The sequence below is a fragment of the Rhinoderma darwinii genome, chromosome 12 (genome assembly GCF_050947455.1).
Source record: "Rhinoderma darwinii isolate aRhiDar2 chromosome 12, aRhiDar2.hap1, whole genome shotgun sequence".
Taxonomy (NCBI): Eukaryota; Metazoa; Chordata; class Amphibia; order Anura; family Rhinodermatidae; genus Rhinoderma; species Rhinoderma darwinii.
In genome coordinates, this window is record NC_134698.1 from 50690494 (window position 1) to 50710792 (window position 20299).

Genomic DNA, 20299 nt, shown 5'->3' on the forward strand with positions numbered 1-20299 from the left:
CTGAATCAAACACAAGTAATTAAATCCTTGAATTGTTCTCTTCTTTTAACTTATTGAATGCTAACCTTGTAATAGTTATGTATATGGGAAAGCTGGGTTACGATTAATATAGACACCATTACAGCACCCACAGGAGTTGTAACCCAGCTTTCTGAAAGTACTGGACATCACTGCCCTGACATGAAATTGTGTATTTGTCGCTGTTTAATATTTACTGTTTACATATTGTGATATAGTGTACCGTGATCTATATGTTGATGTCATGTTTACCTTCACCTTGTTAACCCTTTTTCCTGCGGGAGTGGCGGGCCGTTGCACACCAGATGCTGCCATCACTGCAAGAGGTAGTTAATGCGGCCCCAAGCAGTGCCAGACTCTTGGCTCTTGGTGGTGGTGGTGAGCATGGTGGCGCTGAGCTATGTGTAAGGAAGCTGGTTAGGAGGGGTAAGTGGCTGAGAGCAGATTTAAGGGGAGAGTGTAGCATCATTAGAGGAGAATGCGGTTAGACCTCATGAGGTGCCAGGGAGGCCTGTTCCTGTGGTATATGCAGTTAGGCCCTAAATCTAGCCACTGTGAGACTGATGGTGGGCTGTAGAGTTGTAGCGATGGGAAGCCAGTTTTGAGTGGTGCCGAGTTGCCCAGAGGAGTCGCCATGAGACTGTCGAGTTGTGGGAATGACCGGAAGTTACAGAGTCTCTGAGAGGTCCTGCCCTATAGGCTTGTATTTGTCACTGGAAGAGAAGTCATGAGCAGTGAGAGAGCTGTAGCTCGGTCCATCTTGGTTGCGAAAGTGTCCGTCCCGGGAGAACACAAGTAACCAGCACCTACAGTACTTAGAGATTAGCTGCCTTTAGGCCTAGTGAGAGGACTGAAACGTTTAAGTAGTGACAAGTGAGCTAGTGTATGTGTATGTGTACGTGCTACATGTACACTTCACGCTCAAATCTTTGGTTGGTCAGTTTAATTAGTGAAGAGAAGTGGCATAAGTCACTGGGGCAAACCTGCAAATTGTGTGTTGGTGGGGAAAGCTGTGGTATGGGACAGCCTTCTTCTGACCCATAGAGGCACTGTTGGACAGGCAGAAGCCAACAGTCAGTTAGGTTCCATTCAAATGTTGGGCTAGAGGTTCGGTTAAAATAGCATAAAAAAAAGAATCGAAAACCGCATGTGTTTTTACAGCAATTTGCCATGTTTTTCTATGCGGTTGTGCTTTTAACCTCACCTTGATTGGAACGTCAAAACTGACCTTTAAGACGCAATCCGACCTTGGTGGACCTGTTGGCGTATGTATAATGTGTATATATGATTCAGTATAATACTCTATATACCATTTGCTATACGACTTTGAAGAGAAGCTATTCAACTCAAGTATTGTACAGTTGTGTAGTGAATAAAGGTAACTGTTCGACTGCAACTGGATCGTCTACTGAGATCATTCTTAAAGAGTTACACAGACGTGGTTTACATTAACTTTACTTGATTGGCAGATGTGCTGTACCAGAGTTTAGGTAAGCTGAATGACCAGCCCTGTAATATTTTAATATTTGGTTCCTTTTCTCTTTACCTCCCTTTAGCCACACTTAAAGAGCTCATCTCACAAACTATGGTGCGGTGGGCTCAAGAGGACCACATTCAAGATCCTGAGCTTGTACGTATAATGTTCAGCCTCCTCCGCAGACAATATGACAGCATTGGAGAGTTGTTGCAGGCCATGAGGAAAACCTATACAATCAGTGCTGCCTCTGTGGAAGATACTATAAACCTCTTGGCTTCGCTGGGACAGATACGCTCACTGCTGAGCGTGAGAATGGGCAAAGAAGAGGAGATGCTCATGATTGATGGATTGGGGTAAGTATTTTGCAATTACGAAAATCCCTCTGTGTAAGGCTCTGTTCACATGCTATAGGCATTAGAAACCACTGTCGTGGATTCTGTCACTATGACAGTACAAATTGTATGCAATCCTAGTCTTGCTTTCAAAACTACGAAAACCTCGATGAAACCAAATGGACCCCATTATAAGGCAATAGGGTTTGTCAGTTGCCATTCGGATTTGTCATACAACTGATGTGGGGCAGGGTCATGGCTTCCGTACTAAACAGATGCCATGACGCCAGTGTGAGCATGGCCTTAATTGTTTCTTACCTTATTTAACAACCAAAAACTGTCTTAGATTTTAGTTTTTATGCGTACAGCATTGAAGCCTATTTACACGGGATGATAATCGACCGAATGTTGCAAGAACGCTTGTTCCAAATCATTGGCCTGTGTAGACATGGCAGCGATCAGCCAACAAACGAGTGGACACGTGTTTGTTGGCTGATCGCATCTTTTATGCAATCGAAAAAAACGTTGTCAGAAGCACATCTCTCCGTGTAAACATGGGATGTGCTGCAGACAATATGCAAACTGTATGGACACCAAACGATCATATTCAATTGTAAAGGGACCTAACATGTTCAGCACAGACTTGCAGACACATTCCTTTGTTCTTCAGACCAAAAAATTCAAGCACCACATCATGGGACACAGTGCATTACTTTGTGATGGAAAGTTGCATGTTCCCTGCTTTCAATTTTAAAAAAAACATACCACCATAATAGTAGGGACTGTCAGTGGTCTTCTCTCTACCACTTTTTCTATCCTGCCAATAATGATAATTTCAAAGAGGAACTACTCAACACATTTCTGTAAAAGCCTCTTTGCTGCGCATCACAGAAATGAACATGTTTTTCCCTGCTTTATTTTTGGGTTGTTCCGTCACTAATTGTAGTTACAGACCTGAATGCTGCAACAACTCTACTTGAAGCTTCCTATGGCAACTCTGTTTGTTTTGATCTAAATCAGAATTCACATTAATGCTGCATACTACAAAGAAACCAGCAGTAGAAAAGATTTGGTGCTCTGTTTCTCTAGTTCATCTGGTCAACCGATGTTATTAGGCTTCATCAGCAGGGATAGATATTGGCACACAACATGCACAGTGTACCAGAGCACAAGTAAGCAAATGTCATCAATACTCAGGTGTGATGCACTATAGCCAGCTAAAAAAAAAAACAAAAGGGGAGGAACTGCACCTAAAAACGTTTGGTAGGGGCCACAGAATGGTAGGATTGTTCGGGATTACTCAGGAGCGGGTGGACGCATAGACACATATTGTCATATTGGAATATGTCAAGGTGGATCGCAAGAATCTTTATTGTAGTGGTCAGATAGAGTTGTCATGGTGACCAAAGGTGGTATTTTAATTCAATCGATGCAGGAGTGACATATTTTTATTGCGAACTCTGTCCTATTAGATTTATAGTCAGGGCAGGGCTGGGGGCCTTTGCTAGGCCTCTGGCTGCCATGGCAACCCATCGGCGGGCTACGATCACAGAGGGAGCTCCTACTTCTGTAACCCACTTAGGGTCAAATGGCAACTAAGGGGTCATTAGACAGCCGGGCACCTGCGCCGGGCTTATACCATTGTGCTAAGAAAAGACGTATGCATCGGAATACGGCCCTTAAACATTTATTTATTTTTATTTTAAATAATGGTACCGCTGCAATTTTAGACTCGTAGAACAAATATAACACACAGTGCACTGCATAAACAAAACAAAAACAACAAAAAAACTATGGAGAAAATAATTTTTTTTTGCATTGCCATCCCTCCAAAAAAAAAAGCTAATTAATAAATTATATATTCCTCAAAATGTTACCAATAAAAACTTCAACTCATAAAATAAATATGTTATTTTTACTGCACGGTAAACAGCAGGAATAAACGCAAAAAACTGTGGCAGAATTGCTATGGTTTTTTGTGTATTCCCTCCCCAAAAACTGTGTAAAAGCTAAAAAAATCTTTAATGTTTACCCTAAAATGCTGCCATTAAAAAATACAACTCGTCCTGCAAAAAATAAGTTCTCATACAGCTTCATCCAGGAAAAAAATGTAAAAGTTATGTTTTTTGGAATACAACAAATACAGCAATTTTTCTTTGTAACAATTGTTACTTGTCTTTCTATGTGAGTATTACTTGGGCCTCGCTCTACCTCTGTAATTTTACTTCTTGTTTCTTAAATAAAGAGTTTATTAAAAATACACATACTTTTATAGAGGTTGGAGTTCTCTTTCTCTTATACGGAGCTCCTAATTCTCTACATAGACTTAAGGGATAACATTCTAACTGCCTGAAGCCGCCACTAAAAGGAGCTTACTGTATGCTGTGTTTTTATTTACTTCAATGTATACCAGTATGCAGTCAGCTCCTCAGCTCCCTCTAGTGGTGGGTACAGGTAGCCAGCATGTTACCTTTTAAACTCATGTCTACACAGGAGATTTTTAGATCTGTATCCGAAAAACACAGCTTTGCTGTGACAGCTACAGTATAAAATATATTACTAAATTAATCAGCGCAGCATTTTGAACTTTTGAAATTGAATAAAAAAACAAATGGTGTTCAAGGGTGAATAATGTAACAATAATATCTGCATTCAGGAATAAGGTTGTGATTTTTTTTCTTTACCTCTTTATTGAGCAGTTATTATAATGCCTTTATTTGTATAAGATTCACTCCCTGGTATTATAATGATGTGAGGGCCCTGGTGACGTATTCTGAACATTTCTATTTCCTTTAGTGATATCATGAACAACAAAGTTTTCTATCAACATCCAAACTTAATGCGAGTTCTAGGCATGCATGAAACTGTTATGGAAGTCATGGTGAATGTACTGGGAGGAGACAAGTCTCAGGTAGGTCACGTGCTCCATGTGTCTTCACATCATCTGAGATGTCTGAAAATCTGCTAAAACATATTTAAAAGTTTTTTTTGTTTTTTTTGTTTTTTTTAATTTCAGCAAATTGCTTTCCCCAAGATGGTGGCAAGTTGCTGCAGGTTTCTCTGCTATTTCTGCAGAATTAGTCGGCAAAACCAAAAGGCCATGTTTGAGCATCTTGGCTACTTGTTGGAGAACAGTAGTGTTGGTCTAGGTATGTATATGCAGAAAGGAATATTCTTGGTGCCATTTATTTTGTCATGTTTGCTATGTACTGTATGTCTGAAACGATGGGACTCTTGACGTTCATAGGGTGAGCTGCTTTATCAACTTAGATTGGTTGTCTTACTACAGCAATCCCTTTTTCCAAATAAAAAACCCTGAATATATGTGAAAGTAGACCGCACGGTGAACAATTGCAGAATTGCTGGGGTGTTTTCCACCGCTCCGAAAAATGAAATTAATAAAAAGGAATCAATAAGTTATATATGCCCCAAAAGTTATGGCACTTAGAATGTGGTTATGCAAAAATGAATAAAATCATCATAGATTCCTCTAAGTCCTCTGTGAGCAACATACATTCAATTATAATACATAGCACTTTGCTGCACCTCTGACAGTCTGTTTTCCTTATTTATTTATTTTATTTATTTTTAAAACGCTGTATGGATATTGCATACATGAATGAATGACTAAAGAAATAATTCCTCTCTTCCCAGCATCTCCCTCTATGAGAGGGTCTACACCTCTAGATGTCGCTGCAGCATCTGTGATGGATAACAACGAACTTGCTTTGGCTTTGCAAGAACCAGATCTGGAGAAGGTAATTGTTTGTGAATGATTGCAGAATTGATGAGCCGTTATACTGTCACGAAGCTTAGGCCCCATGCACACAACCGTAGTTTTCATCCGTAATTATGGATCGGGTAATTACGGATGAAATTGCGAACCCATTCATTTCTATAGGCCAGGGACACTTTTCAATGTATTTACAGATGTGTGTCCGGACTAATTATCATTTGCATATTTCATCACTTGCTGGGCCCCAGGTGACAGACAACCACAACTAGTCTATAAGGCAATGTTTTTTTTAAGTGCATAACAAAAAAACAGTATAAACCACTCAAAAAAATTAGTGAATACAGCCTAACAATATCATTGTGTCATAGTTTAGACCTTTTTCATCCATATGAATGTCCGTGTGGTTTCCGTGTGTCATTAGTTTTTTTTCATATCCGTTTTCCTCCTCTGTAAGCACTGGTTTCACTTTTCTTTTTTTCTGCATTTCTTTAGCAACTAATCCGTGAATAACAAATAGTACATGGATATCGTCCATTTGCTGTCCGTTTTTTTTCACTCATCCATAGTCTTAAATGGGCAAATACGGACCAGAATAGGTAATGTTGTAAGTTCTTGCAACTGACACGCTCCATGAAATAAAAACGGATGTGGAATGTGTAGTTTCTAAAATGGATAGCACATGGACGAGAAATACATTTGTGTGAATAAGGCCTTCATTAGAGCAACATATGTTTCCTAACATTGTATGTTGCTTTAAAAGTGTCTAAAAACGAAAGCAGTGGCGTTCCTAGGGTGGACAGTCGAGGCATGTGCCCTGGGCGCAACTAGAAGCGAAGGAAGGCGGGGGCAGGGGCATAGTTGCCAACAGTCACGAATTTGCCAGGACTGCCCGAATTTACCGAGACAGTCCCGGCAAATTACTGTCCCGGACTTATCCCGGCAACTGCCAAATTGAATTGTATCTGCGTCCTCAGGATGCAGATACAATTGAATATTATGGCAGAGCAGGAAACTATGCGCTCCCTGCTCTGCCATTCACTCATTCTGGACCAGAATCCCTAGCCAGAAAGTTGCCGACGCACTGGCCGGGTATTCCGCTCCGAGAGGGAGCCCCTATACAGTGTGTGGCGTCAGCGGTGTGCGTCGTCAGGGGCTCTTGCAGAAACAGAGTCACCAGCCAGAGTGTTGCCGATGATTCCGGTCGTCATTGTCCATATATGGACAGTGATGTCAGGTGCTCCTCCAGGAGAGGAATCCCCGGGCAGAGCATCGGCAATGCTCTGGCTGGGGTTTCTTCTCCTAGAGGGAGCCCCAATGGTGCTTTCTACAGGGAGGGAAGGTGTAGCGCTATCGACAGGGGGGGGTGGCATTATCTACAGGTGGTGTGTGGGGCACTATCTGCAAGGGGGGCTGTGTGGCTTTATCTACAGGAGGTGTAGCACTATCTACAGGGGGTGTGTTTGGCACTATTTACAAGGGGGGTGTTGCACTATCTACTACGGGGGAGTGTGGCAGTATCTACAAAGGGGGTGTGTGGCACTACCTACAGGGGGGTGCTTGGCACTATCTACAGGGGGGGTGTTTGGACTATCTTCAAGGGGGTGTGTGTGGCAGTATCTACAAGGGGGGTGTGGTACTATCTACAGAGGGTGTTCAGCACTATCTACTAGGGGGTTTGTGCCATTATCTACTAGGGGGTGTGGCAGTATCTACTTTGGTGTGTGGCAGTATCTACTAGGGGGGAGTGTAGAAGCATCTATAAAGGGGGTGTGGCACTATCTACAGGCGGGGTGTTTGGCACTATCCACTAAGGGGTGTGTGGCAGTATACTGGGGGATGTGTGGCAGTATCTACAAGGGGGTGTGGCACTATCTACAGGGTGTGTGTGTGTTAACTCCCTTATATAACTATATTGCTTGTAAAATGTACAAATGGTTTTATGCTCGAGTTACATTTTAAAAAAATGTGGGGAAAAAAATGCATTAGCCTCTTAAGAATGTGACTAAATTTAGGCTTCAGGATGCAGCTAGATTTAGCTTAATTTCATTATGAGCGCCACGACCTTAAGCAGTGTAGGGAATTGGGAATAGAAGAGACAGACTACCCTGATTTTCTAAATTTAATGGACCTCCTGAAAGAAAATGAGGGAGTGTTAGGCCAGGGTCCATTTACTAAACTAAAGAAAAACGAGTACAAAATCTGCGCCCTTGGATGAAACACACAACATCGATTTGTTTGTTGAATTGGTAACGAAGGAAATAAAACAACTGGGGGCTAATAAATATCTATACCAGTATCATAACAACCTTACATCACAAGAGATTGCTACACTATTCAAGTTGGAGGGCGATAAATGAATCATAATAAAACCTGCCGACAAGGGGGGGAACATAGTAATCATGGACATATCGATATATAAAATGATGTGCCAACGCATATTATATGATAGAGATAACTACCAAAAATTGGCAAATAACCCAATAAATGGTGATATAGATGAATTTCAAACCATTTTATGCAAGGCTATGAGAGACAAATTAATTGGTAGACACGAATTTAAATTTGTGTCCAGAAAATCAGCAGATTCCCACTTTTACAGTGTACCTAAAATACACAAAGGCAAGAAGCCCCTCAAAGGTCAGCCAATAGTGTCCGGTATAGATAGCCTATCACAGAACATCAGCGTCTATGTAGATAATGGCTTGCGGGACTTTGTCCAGGCTCTCCCTTCATACATAATGGACACCACTGACATCTTAAAGATGTTAGAAGAGATAGAGATAGAAATTCCATCTGGTAAGCTTAGATGCGTAGGCTCTTTATAACTCCATACCCCACGACCAAGGATGTGAGGCTGCGCAGTGCTTTCTTGAACACGGGGCACGCAATTTAAAGCACACAATGAGATAATTCTCACTATGCTGAATTTCTCTCTTTTTGAGGGACAACTCTTTCGTCAACTGAGGGGGTCTGCCATGGGCAGTCCCTGTGCCCCCAGTTATGCAAATCTCTACTTGGGCTGGTGGGAGGACCAGGTGGTCTTCTCGGACAGCCTTACATCATATACCTCGCCTATAATTTTGTGGGCGAGGTATATAGATGACATTTTGATTATCTGGAACGACTCTGTTGATCAATTCAACAAATTTGTTAGTATTTTGAACATAAATGGACTGGGTCTATTCTTCACTTCGGAGATACATGCAACATCAATTAACTTTTTAGACATAACCATCACTAAAACTGAGAGGGGTAACTTGACAACAACCCTCTTCCGTAAATCTATGGCAACGAATAGCCTCCTAGCATGGGACAGTCACCATCCAATTAGTCTGAAAAGGGGGATCCCCAAAGAAAAGTATCTCAGACTTAACAGCCCCCTTTTAGGTAGTGCCATGCAGCCCCCTTGTAGGTAACGCCACACAGCCCCCTGTAGGTACTGCCACACAGCCCCCCTGTAGGTACTGCCACACAGCCCCCCTGTAGGTACTGCAACACAGCCCCCCTGTAGGTACTGCCACACAGCCCCCCTGTAGGTACTGCCACACAGCCCCCCTGTAGGTACTGCCACACAGCCCCCTTGTAGGTACTGCCACACAGCCCCCTTGTAGGTAGTGCCACACAGCCCCCCTGTAGGTAGTGCCACACAGCCACCCTGTAGGTAGTGCCACACAGTTCCCTGTAGGTAATGCCACACAGCCCCCCCTGTAGGTAATGCCACACAGCCCTTTTTTACATAACACCCCCCATAGATGGCACCACCCTACCTGCCTGTAGATAGTGCCACTGTAGGGGACCGTTCCAGAGGAGAAGTCTGACTTCCATATATGGAGAGTGAAATCAGGGACTTCTCCTGGATTGGAATCACCGGCCACAGCGCCGGGGATTCCGCTTCAGAAGTCCCTGACATCACTGTGTCCATAAATGGACAGTGAAGTCTGGTACTTCTCCTGGAGCGGAAACACCGGCCACAGCGCCGGGGATTGCGTTTCAGGAGTAGGGGACTGTGCCAGGAGAAGTCCCTGACGTGACTGTCCATATATAGACAGTGAAGCTAGGGACTTCTCCTGGAGCGGAATCCCTGGCCACAGCTTCGGCAACGCTGTGGCCAGGGATTGGGGATTCCTCTCCTACAGGGAGCAAAAAAATAACCTCCTCCTCCTCACAGTGCGAAATACATGTGAGGAGAAGAGAGCGAAAAAGCGGCAGAAAGCTCGGCCGTCACTCGGATCACATCCAAGTGACAGCCGTGCTTTACACGGCCCCATAGACTTCTATGGGAGCCGTGCGGCCAGGAGAACAGCCGAAAATAGGGCATGCTCCATTTTTTGATGGCCCGGTTTATTGGGCCATCAAAAAATCAGCCGTGTGAATAGACACATTTGGGGTCTATTGTTCCTACTGCTACCGTGTGACACGGCCGGGAATCCCTGTCGTGTGAATAGGGCCATAGACTTCTAGAATGCTAGAAGATCTAATAGATTAATTCTGATGGCCCCTGAAAATTTACGGCAGATATATAAAGTAAAGAAACACGTAGGGCTGGTATTTGGTAGCCAAATCGACAAGTGTGCTCCAACAGCACTGGAAATGCTCACTCTGTACCTGGTGCAGGTGATCAGGGTTGCAGAGTTTACAGAAACAACCCAGTGCTTACGGTTTTACAAGTGGAGTCATAGATCTCTACTTGTATTATTAATACTGTAAAGGAAAATATCTACTAGTACACATTTATATATACTTCTTAAAAAAGAACTATCAAAATATACAAATATACAAATATCAAAAAATAACAAATAAGTTAGAAACGTAATAGATATGTAGATTTCAGTAATTTTTTAAAATTACTTTAAATTAACAAGTGTCAATGTAAAGTGCGAAAGCTCTAGACAACTGATTATTGATACATCTGTATCGTCAGTCAGTTCATGCAGATATATTGAATGAACCAAATATCAATGGTTATATGGTAACCGGGAATAACAATATCCCTAATGGGTAAAAGATTCAGTGAGAAATCAACTACATATTCTAGGGAAAATTAACGGGAAATTTACATTACTAACAGTGATAAAAAGCATTATGAGAGCCATAACTGTTTGATGTTGTTGCTGTGTGAGATCTTGGTTTGTTTCGAAGTGTGTGTGTGTTTTTTTTTTTTAGCATTTTAATATATTTTTTGGTACATAAAATTTAGCATTTGCTTCATATACATTTATCTTAAGAGGAATTCACAAAAATTTAAATTCTGCCATTGTTATTTTTTCTTTGTGGGTTTTACCGGCGTTTTTCCCACATTATGGAGCTACTCACTCCATCAAGTGTTGCAGCCCCTATGTTTTAATAATTGGTGGGGGTCCCGGGGTTCAGATCCCCACCGCTTTTACATTGATGGCCTATCCTACAAATAGGCCCTTAATATAAAATAAATAGTTCCTTACATCTAAATATATTTAAAGGGGCTTCCTGAGATTTTAAGAGTGTTTGTAAGTATAAATGTTTATAGACTGGCTGCAGCTCCAGCATACAAAATCAGCATATGTTTAGAAACATGCAGCCGTCAAGATTGAAGGCTTGTGCTCTGCTGGTTGGTTTTTGACAGGTCTATCGAAAATCTAAACATGTTTCCCTTTAAAGTCTTCACTAAGTTAGGAATCTTTCACAATTTTAAACCTGTCATCAGCTTGAGTTGATCCTGGTATGTGAACAGAGGAATGTTCTTTGGAAAGAAAACAACTAGAGAGCTTTACTGTCATTCAGTTTTGTCCTTTCAGTGCTGCTATTATAACTTGTTTTAACTACACTTTAGAGACTTGTCTGCTTTTCCACAGGTTGTGACATACTTGGCAGGCTGTGGGCTGCAGAGTTGTCCAATGTTAATAGCCAAAGGATACCCAGACATTGGATGGAATCCCATAGAAGGCGAGCGTTATCTGTCATTCCTTCGTTTTGCAGTCTTTGTGAACTGTAAGTATAGATGTCAGATTTTTTATCTCGTAGAGAACGCTATTATTGGCATGGTAAATGGAGATTTTATTCAGAAAAGTTTATGATTATTCTACACAACATGTACTAAACCGTAATTAGAAAACCTAATGCTAAATAAATTAAAACAAAAAACAATCATATAAAACAAGAAGAAAAAAAGAAAAGAAGAACTATCTGGCCCATAATAAAAATTTGTTTAACACGTAAGTAAACGCCCATAGGTGTTTTTACGGCGGCCACTAACGGGCTTTATTCTGATGCAGTAGTCTTTTTACAGCGCTGCATCAGAATAAACAGAACGGGGAGCCTTTAAATCTCCCTGCTCTCAGCTACCACCGGTACCTTAGAACTGGGAGCAGCCGCGCTATAACGGGCGACATCGATATCAGTATCGATCTTGCTCGTTTAACCCCTCAGATGCGGCGCTCAATAGCAAGAGCCACATCTGAGTGGTTTTGGAGGGAGGGCCCCCAGGTCTGCTTGCTAGGCCATGCCACACATGTTTTACACGGACAGGCATTAATACACTGCAATACAGAAGTATTGCAGTGCACTATGCGATCATCCCATCGCTTTTATAATAAAGTCCCCTAGTGGGACTAGTAAAAAAATAAAGAAAAGTTTAATAGAAAGGTAATAATAAATAAATAAGTGGGAAAACAAAATGAAAAACCCACTTTTTCCTCTTACAAAATGCTTTTATTTATTATTATTATTATTATTATTATTATTATTATTATTATAAGGAAAAAAAGGTACACATATTTGGTATCGCCACGTCCGTAACGACCCCAACTATAAAGTTATTAAAATATTTAACCTACTCGGCGAACGCCGTAAAAAATAAAATAAAAAACAATGCAAGAATTGCTGTTTTCAGTGAATCCTGCCTTAATAAAAAGTGATCAAAAAGTTGCATGTACTCCAAAATGGTACCAATAAAAACGACAAGTCCTGCAAAAAAAAAAAAAAACCCTCATACAACTGCATCGGCGGAAAAATAAAAAAGTTATGGCTCTTCAAATATGGAGACACAAAACCAAATAATTTTGAAAAAAATGTGTTTTTATTGTGTAAAAGTAGTAAAACATACAAAATCTATATAAATTTGGTATTGTTGCAATAGTAACAACCTGCTGAATACAGTTATTGTGTTATTTATACCACACGGTAAACGGCGTAAATTTAGGTTGCAAAAATAGGGTGCCAAAATTGCTGTTTTTTTCTATTCCCCCAAAAAATTGAAATAAAAGTTAATCAATAAATTATATGTACCCCAAAATGGTGCTATTAAAAAATACAACTTGTCTCACAACACAAAGACCTTATACAGCTATGTCGACACAAAAATGTAAAAAGTTATTGAATGCGACGATGGAAAAACTTAAAAAATAGCTTGGTCATTAAGGCCTAAAATAGGCTGGTCACCAAAGGGTTAAAGAATACCTCCAGTGGAATCACAACTTTCCATGACTGCATTCCCCACCTGACTGTATACCACACTCTACACTTCTTTTATGTATTGTGTACTTACTTTTTTTTTATCAAATCTGTTTTTATTCGAAAAAAGAATTGCAACATCAAATAAACATTGGTACAGTTGCGCAATATGCAAAGAAAGTGGAGTTACAATTCCAGTATATGAAGCTTGTAATACATATCGCATAAACTGTAGACAATCATACAAAAAAAAATAATCATGTAGAAAATAAAAAATAAAGGGGTAGACATACAATGACAAACATACAGTGACAATACTGGCAATAAGCATCAAATTGTGTTTTGAACCAGTTTCTACTGAAAAGCGATATAAGCAATGAAAGACATGAGCAATAAACATGTATCCAGAGAACCAATGTAACAGAAGCCGGAGTATATGGTAATATTAAGCCAAAGTGGATGGTCTATGATTCCTCCAAATAACAACCCAAGGCTGCCACAAGTTCATATACTTGACATGACTTCCAGTCTCCCAGCTGGCCAATTCCTCTAATCTCGAGATCCGATTTACCTTATCAATCCACTGTTCCATAGTGGGGGGTTCTACAGATCTCCATTTAAGTGGAACTAGCAGTTTTGCCGCCGTTATTAATATTGTGGGTAAATTATGTTTAGAGGGCTGAAACTGTGCAGTGGGAAGCTGTGCAGCTGTGCAGTGGGAAGCTTCTTTCACTGAACAATCACGCTGGGCTGGAACAATGAGAAGTATATGACGCTGATTGGTCACTGATTGGTCAGCGTCATACACTTCTCTTCACAACGCCCAGTTGGTAAAAATTAAAAACACGCCCAGTTGTCTATTAAGAAACGAATTAGCATAAATCTAAAATTGCTCATAACTTGCTAAAAAATTATCATTTTTCAAAATAAAAACCACTGCTGTTATCTACATTACAGCGCCGATCAGATTATGTAGGCGATAGGGCACTTACAATCTGGTGACAGAGCCTCTTTAAGTTGTATGGCGTCTTGTACCATCTGGTCAATGTTTTGAAGAAATTATATTGTATTTTGATACATCTAGAAAATCCATGGGAACTTGAAAGGACTTTAATAACTTCTGACGGCGTGAAATGCACACCCAGTTCCCTTTTCCAGGCGGCTAAATAACCTGGTACAAGCGGAGCGGATTGTGTCAGAATTAGTTTATAGATATTAGAAAATAAACCTTTTGGGAGTTTGGAAAGAACTAGAAAATCTTCAAGCCAGTTGGTATCCCTTATTGGAGCTTCCAGTAGAGCAACAAAACCTTCACACCAGTATTTAAAAGAAATTTCATGTAAGAAAGTGGAGGACTGTGGAGGTGTATCTAGTAACACAGTATTCAATGTCGGTAAATGAGTTTTATCTTTAAGATGTGGGGAGATAAATACATTTTGGAGATTAGTCCAAGGAAAAGTTAATGGGATAGGTTTCTTTTGAACATAAGCCGGAACTAAGCTCATGGGTATAAGTGGAGATGGACCTCTATATATTTGTGTGAGGGAGAAATGCTTCTGACGTATTGCAATAGTGCCTAAGAGTGTCAAGCTATAAATCCGGTGGTGCAGGTCTATAACTGACCAGAGATATAATAGCCCTCCTTCCCCGAGCATATGTTTTCTATCTGTAGATGTGGTGCTGTATCCTGAGTACACACCAAGGTGATCCACCTAACTAAGTGATTTGCTACATAATAATACTTACTTTTTAAACTGCTGCTTTGTCTGTGCTTTAAAAAAGCCTCCATCCCAATCCTTAGATTTCCCCAGCTTTCTCTTCCTCTCTGCTTTGCTATCAATCCCTTGGTGCTTCAGCACAGCCTCACATGACCATCTAAATGCAATCCTCATTCTCTCATTCTCTCTATATTCTCCTAAATAAGATGACAATTTATAAGTATACAGACAGGAAGGCTGCACTATATTCTTCTACATTATACCTGTGTGACAGAAAGTATCAGTGGTAGCTGATGATAGAAGTCTCTGCCCCCCCTGTGCAAAACTAGTGTGGTACAGGAACTGCTGAAGCCTGTGATGGGTGACACATAGATCTCCATAGACTCAAGTAGAAAAAGCATGTCACCGAGCCGGACTCACACTGCTGCTAAGCAACCATCCCAGTCTGATATATAGAGATAGAAGCAGCAAGAAAAATAACAGATGATAGACTGACACATGGAATACCATAATGGTACACATTGCAAAGTTTCGTTTTTGCCAGAGTGTCCCTTTAAAAATTTTTGCATACAGTACATAGGGCCAGGCTTTAATAGTATGTCGCCCTGTGCATTACTTGATGTTGGTGACCCCACCCTCTGTATGGAGTTTTGTCAATACATTACTATACTATGTAGTACCTAATAGTATGGTGCCCAAATAACAGTGCCATATATTGCCCAAATAACACTTCCATACAGCATACAGTTCTCTAAACAACAAAGAGAGATAGAAGCAGCACTCAAAAAAACTCTGGTTTATTCATCCAGCATCCACTGCAACGTTTCACCTTCTCTATGAAGGTGAAACGTTGCAGTGGATGCTGGATGAATAAAGCAGAGTTTTTTTGAGTGCTGCTTCTATCTCTCTTTTTTGGATACACGTTTGTGCAGGGAGAGGTCACTCCCTGTTTGAAAGCTGAGCACCAGCCTTAACAGGCAAGGAATCACAGTGCTGCTCCTACCCTTGATTTGTCTATGTTCTCTAAACAACAATACTATACCGTGCCTACCACCATACACTGCAGAAATGATATTCTGTACACTGCCTAAGTAGCAGTGCCACACAATGCCTAAGTAAATACAGCTATGCAGTGTTCAAATAATGCAAAATCAGTGCTATACAACAGGACTGGCTTCAGTACCTGGCTAAGCGGGTCACATGCCGGGGCCCACTTCTGCCTGTGACTGCTAGTGTTATTATTATTTTAATCCTCTGCAACTAGCGTCAGGAGTTATGCTTACTTAGCCAACTTCAAGATGCAATTATAAACTTCCTGCACTACACTAAACAAAGCCCGGGACCGAGACCGCTGGGCAGTATCAATCCAGGTCAGCAAGCACTTCTCATTGGCTTAGTGTGAAGGCTAGTTCCTACTGATGCTGCTCAGTGCATAATCATGTCTTGAAATCTTTATATGGGAAGCACTATGCTATCTATATGTAGCAATCCTGTGTCTATATATCCTTATGTATATGTGGGTCTATTTTCTTTATGTATATGTGTTTTTTTACAGTTTATCTGTATGTATGTATGTGTGTATATGTATATGTGTATCCCTATATCTGTATGTATATGTGTGTATTTGTATATGTGTCCATATATCTTTATGTATATGTGTGTGTATTTTTGTATGTATATGTGTGTCCATATATATCCATATGTACAGTATGTGTGTGTGTGTGTGTGTGTGTGTGTATGTATTTGTATGTTTATATATCTGCATGTATATGTATGTCTGTATAAGCGTGTGCATGTACATATGTGTATATATATATTATAATATTTACAATTATTTAATAGGAATTACATCATGGGTGACATTAGAACTAAAACTTTTATTTTATAAATTCCTTATTTAAGTTTTTCTTTTAAAACATAGGAAAGGAGGGGTATGGAAGGAGAGTACAGAAAGGAAGGGAAGAGGGGTAGGAGTTACAAAGTATACAAATTGTAATAAGAGAACAAAGGGTAAACTAACAATTGTCTCTGCTGATATGAGTTTGAGATGTATTTTGAACCATATGTAGGCAACAAAGGCATCTTTTTTCCCAAATCTATGGGTTCCATTTAATTCAGGATATGGATGATTTCTGTTAAAAGTTGATCTTTCATTCTTCAATAATTGGGGACAATATGTTTTTTTAGGCATTTTTTTTTAGGGGATTTTTGTTTTTATGCTGGGTCTAGCAATAACAGAAGCCAATGTTTTTCAAGATTGTTTCTAATAAACTTATTATCCAAATTAAAAGCTATAATAAAGTTGATTTTTAATCTATCCCATTGATTATTTAGCATTTTTACTTTTTCCTAAGACATTTATCTTGGGATTTATTAAATTATTTTTAAAAGCCGACTAGGATAACCTTTTTGCCGGAATCTTTGTTCTAAGATTTTAAGTTTTTTATGTTCCGATTTTAGAGGTACAATTTTTACAGATCCTCCTGTACTAGCTAAAAAAGATGTTTTTTATCGATTTACTATAGCGGACGCTATTATAGCTTGAAAGACAATTTGTATCAATCTTCTTGAAGTGTGTTCAAGTTGTAATTGCATTCCGGCCATTATGCCCCTGTTCGAAATCTATGAAGACAATATACTCGCTACTTATTTCGGGGCGTAAAATACAGACCCCAGTCATTCTTATACAAATAGTAAACGAACCCCAAAACCTCATCGGATGTTAATTTATATAACTACGGTAATAGAACACATGATCTGCATACATGGAAGGAACGGCTATGTATAGTGACTTTAATCCACCCATAAATAGATTTGCATAACTGGGTGAGACCTGAGTTCCCATTGCGGTCCCCTGCGTTTCCTGGTATAGTACCCCCACAAAAGAAAATACATTATGGATCAGAATGAACTCCAAGACTTCAAGCAAGAAGCTCACCTGCTCCACATGTAAATCGCGCGTACCTGAAGAGTTTACGCACCTCACGTAAGCCCAAACTGTGTTCAATGTTTGAATATAGTGTGGTAATGTCCAGGATGTAAAGAATAGACAGTTGTAACAGGGCCTAGGTGCGCTATGATAGATTAAGAAGATAATAACATTGGTTATGATATTAGGGTAGTCTAGTCTACAATAATACTCTAAAATAAGTTAGGTGTCTTCACCTGTGGCAGTAAATCACAGTATGAGAACCTCCTATATCCGTGGTCTCGAACCTGTGGCTCTCCAGCTGAGCAAGCAGATCCCTTGACCTAGGGGCGCTATGATAGATTAAGAAGATAATAACATTGGTTATGATATTAGGATAGTCTAGTCTACAATAATACTCTAAAATAAGTTAGGTGTCTTCACCTGTGGCAGTAAATCACAGTATGAGAACCTCCTATATCCGTGGTCTCGAACCTGTGGCTCTCCAGCTGAGCAAGCAGATCCCTTGACCACATCTGGTGAGGCAGATAATGAATGGAGGGGTGGCCGCACATGTGCACAGCTCTCTTGATTCTGTTCTACGAGAGTTAGGGTATGTGCACACACACTAATTACGTTCGTAATTGACGGACGTATTTCGGCCGCAAGTCCCGGACCGAACACAGTGCAGTGAGCCGGGCTCCTAGCATCATACTTATGTACGATGCTAGGAGTCTCTGCCTCGCTGCAGGACAACTGTCCCGTACTGTAATCATGTTTTCAGTACGTGACAGTGGTCCTGCAGCGAGGCAGGGACTCCTAGCATCGTACATAACTATGATGCTAGGAGCCCGGCTCCCTGCACTGTGTTCGGTCCGGGACTTGCGGCCGAAATACGTCCGTCAATTACGGACGTAATTAGTGTGTGTGCACATACCCTCACAGAAACAGCCAAGCAAGCTTGCTTCTCCATTCATTCTTTGCTTGTATGCTGCGGCCGGCGAGGTAGGACAGGAGGTTGGGGGACTTCCAATTTGAAGATACTTGTGGGTCTCAAGCTGAGATATGCATCTATCAGGTATTTTTGTCATATCCCGTGCATATGCTTTCAATTGTATATGATGGGAATAACCCTTTAGTGAAATGTAGTGAAATAATGTGTTTACTCCGTTCTGAAAGATGGTGTTGGTATTATCAGAGCTAATAGTTAAACGTGTGCTGCACATAGTAATGTGGAGCACACGTTCACCTATTCGCTCTGGTATTTTGTGACGGGGCGTCTTTGAATGTTTTTTTTCCTCCCCTTCTAATCTGCAATTTTCCTTCAGAATGATAAAGCCACACGTCTTTTAAATCCAGTTCACAGGTTAATTCAATTCTTTTACATGGCCATGTAACTTCATATGAGTGTTAAACAGAGTTCAACCTCATTGTTTGATACAAAATTATTTTAGAACATAATTATGTAACCGGGAAAACAATTTTGGCAGCTACAGTCACCACCATTACTGCCTTCTGGAGACCTTGGATAAATATCAAGCTCAGCAGGACTTTGGATTTTTCTTGTTTTCCCCTGTACTGTGAATGCATTTAATGAAAATTGCTTGACATTTGTGGGGGATCAGCTGATTGATGAATAAAACTATAGCTCCTTTATAACTAGTTTACACCTGCTTTACTCTCCTCTATTGTGGCTATATGTGGTGCCTTTATTACAATGTACAATTTATTTATTACACTTTGCTCTTCTTGCTCCCTCCAATTTTAATAGATGAATACATTAGCGTTGCAACTTAGCTTGTGCTCACAGGGAGCCTAAAGTTGTTGGGAAAACAATATGACATCGGAAAAACATGTTCGTATGTTCCCGCACTACCAGTCCCTGGATTGCTGACATGACGACATTAGTGGTTCAGTGATGGCAGCAGGGACTAGCAAAAGTGGGACAGGCACACTGTAGCTGACACTGTTGTGGGGACACATACAACAGGCACTGTGCCTGGAACGGTTATGGACAAACCTGAATATGCTCATTAAAAAAAATATATCTATATTATCATACCTAAATCTCTAAACATCTCACGGTTATCCAAACATTGTGTTCCTGCAAGTTGAATATTCCCCATTCACCTTTCAGACAGGTGTCAGAATGAAACACAAAAGCCCAGCTGGCCTTTCAATGACAACATATGGAGAATAACTACTAATATTAATTGGTTTAGTTAGAGATAGACTTGTTTGGGAACAGCAAACAAGAGATGTTAATGTATTCAGAGGTGACATTTACTATATAATGTCATCTACTTCATTATGTGAATATTTCCTGCGACCGTTAATTATTTGTCATTTTTTAATAGAGAAAAACCAAAACAATTATGTATTACTCAATATGTACATAAAATTACCCGTAAATTATGAGCTATGATCTGCCTTCTTATGTAAAGTTGTTCAATATTCTTTGAAGACACCTATGAGTTACCTTTGTCTCCTGTTTGGGCAACAGATGCCAAGTGGGCACCATCACAGTGCCCAATAGGGATATAGGGTTTGTAATCCCCATTTCAATAGACCCTGAAGGCCCCAATCCCAGACTCTCTTTTCCTACTGCTTTACATGTGTAACTCTCAGTTGTCACCACAGTGATAGATCTGGCATTTTATTCATTAATCAGGATGATACCTC

General features: G+C 40.4%; 1 protein-coding gene across 4 annotated transcripts in view; it reads left to right on the forward strand.

Moving 5' to 3' along the window:
• RYR3 (ryanodine receptor 3) overlaps positions 1-20299 on the forward strand; it is a 658838-nt gene that overhangs the window by 360730 nt on the left and 277809 nt on the right. For all 4 annotated transcript variants that reach the window (XM_075844915.1, XM_075844916.1, XM_075844917.1 and 1 more), the window contains 5 exons: positions 1575-1848; positions 4624-4738; positions 4844-4976; positions 5482-5585; positions 11395-11530. In XM_075844915.1, coding sequence (XP_075701030.1) covers positions 1575-1848; positions 4624-4738; positions 4844-4976; positions 5482-5585; positions 11395-11530 — 762 coding nt within the window. The remainder of the gene's footprint in view (positions 1-1574; positions 1849-4623; positions 4739-4843; positions 4977-5481; positions 5586-11394; positions 11531-20299) is intronic.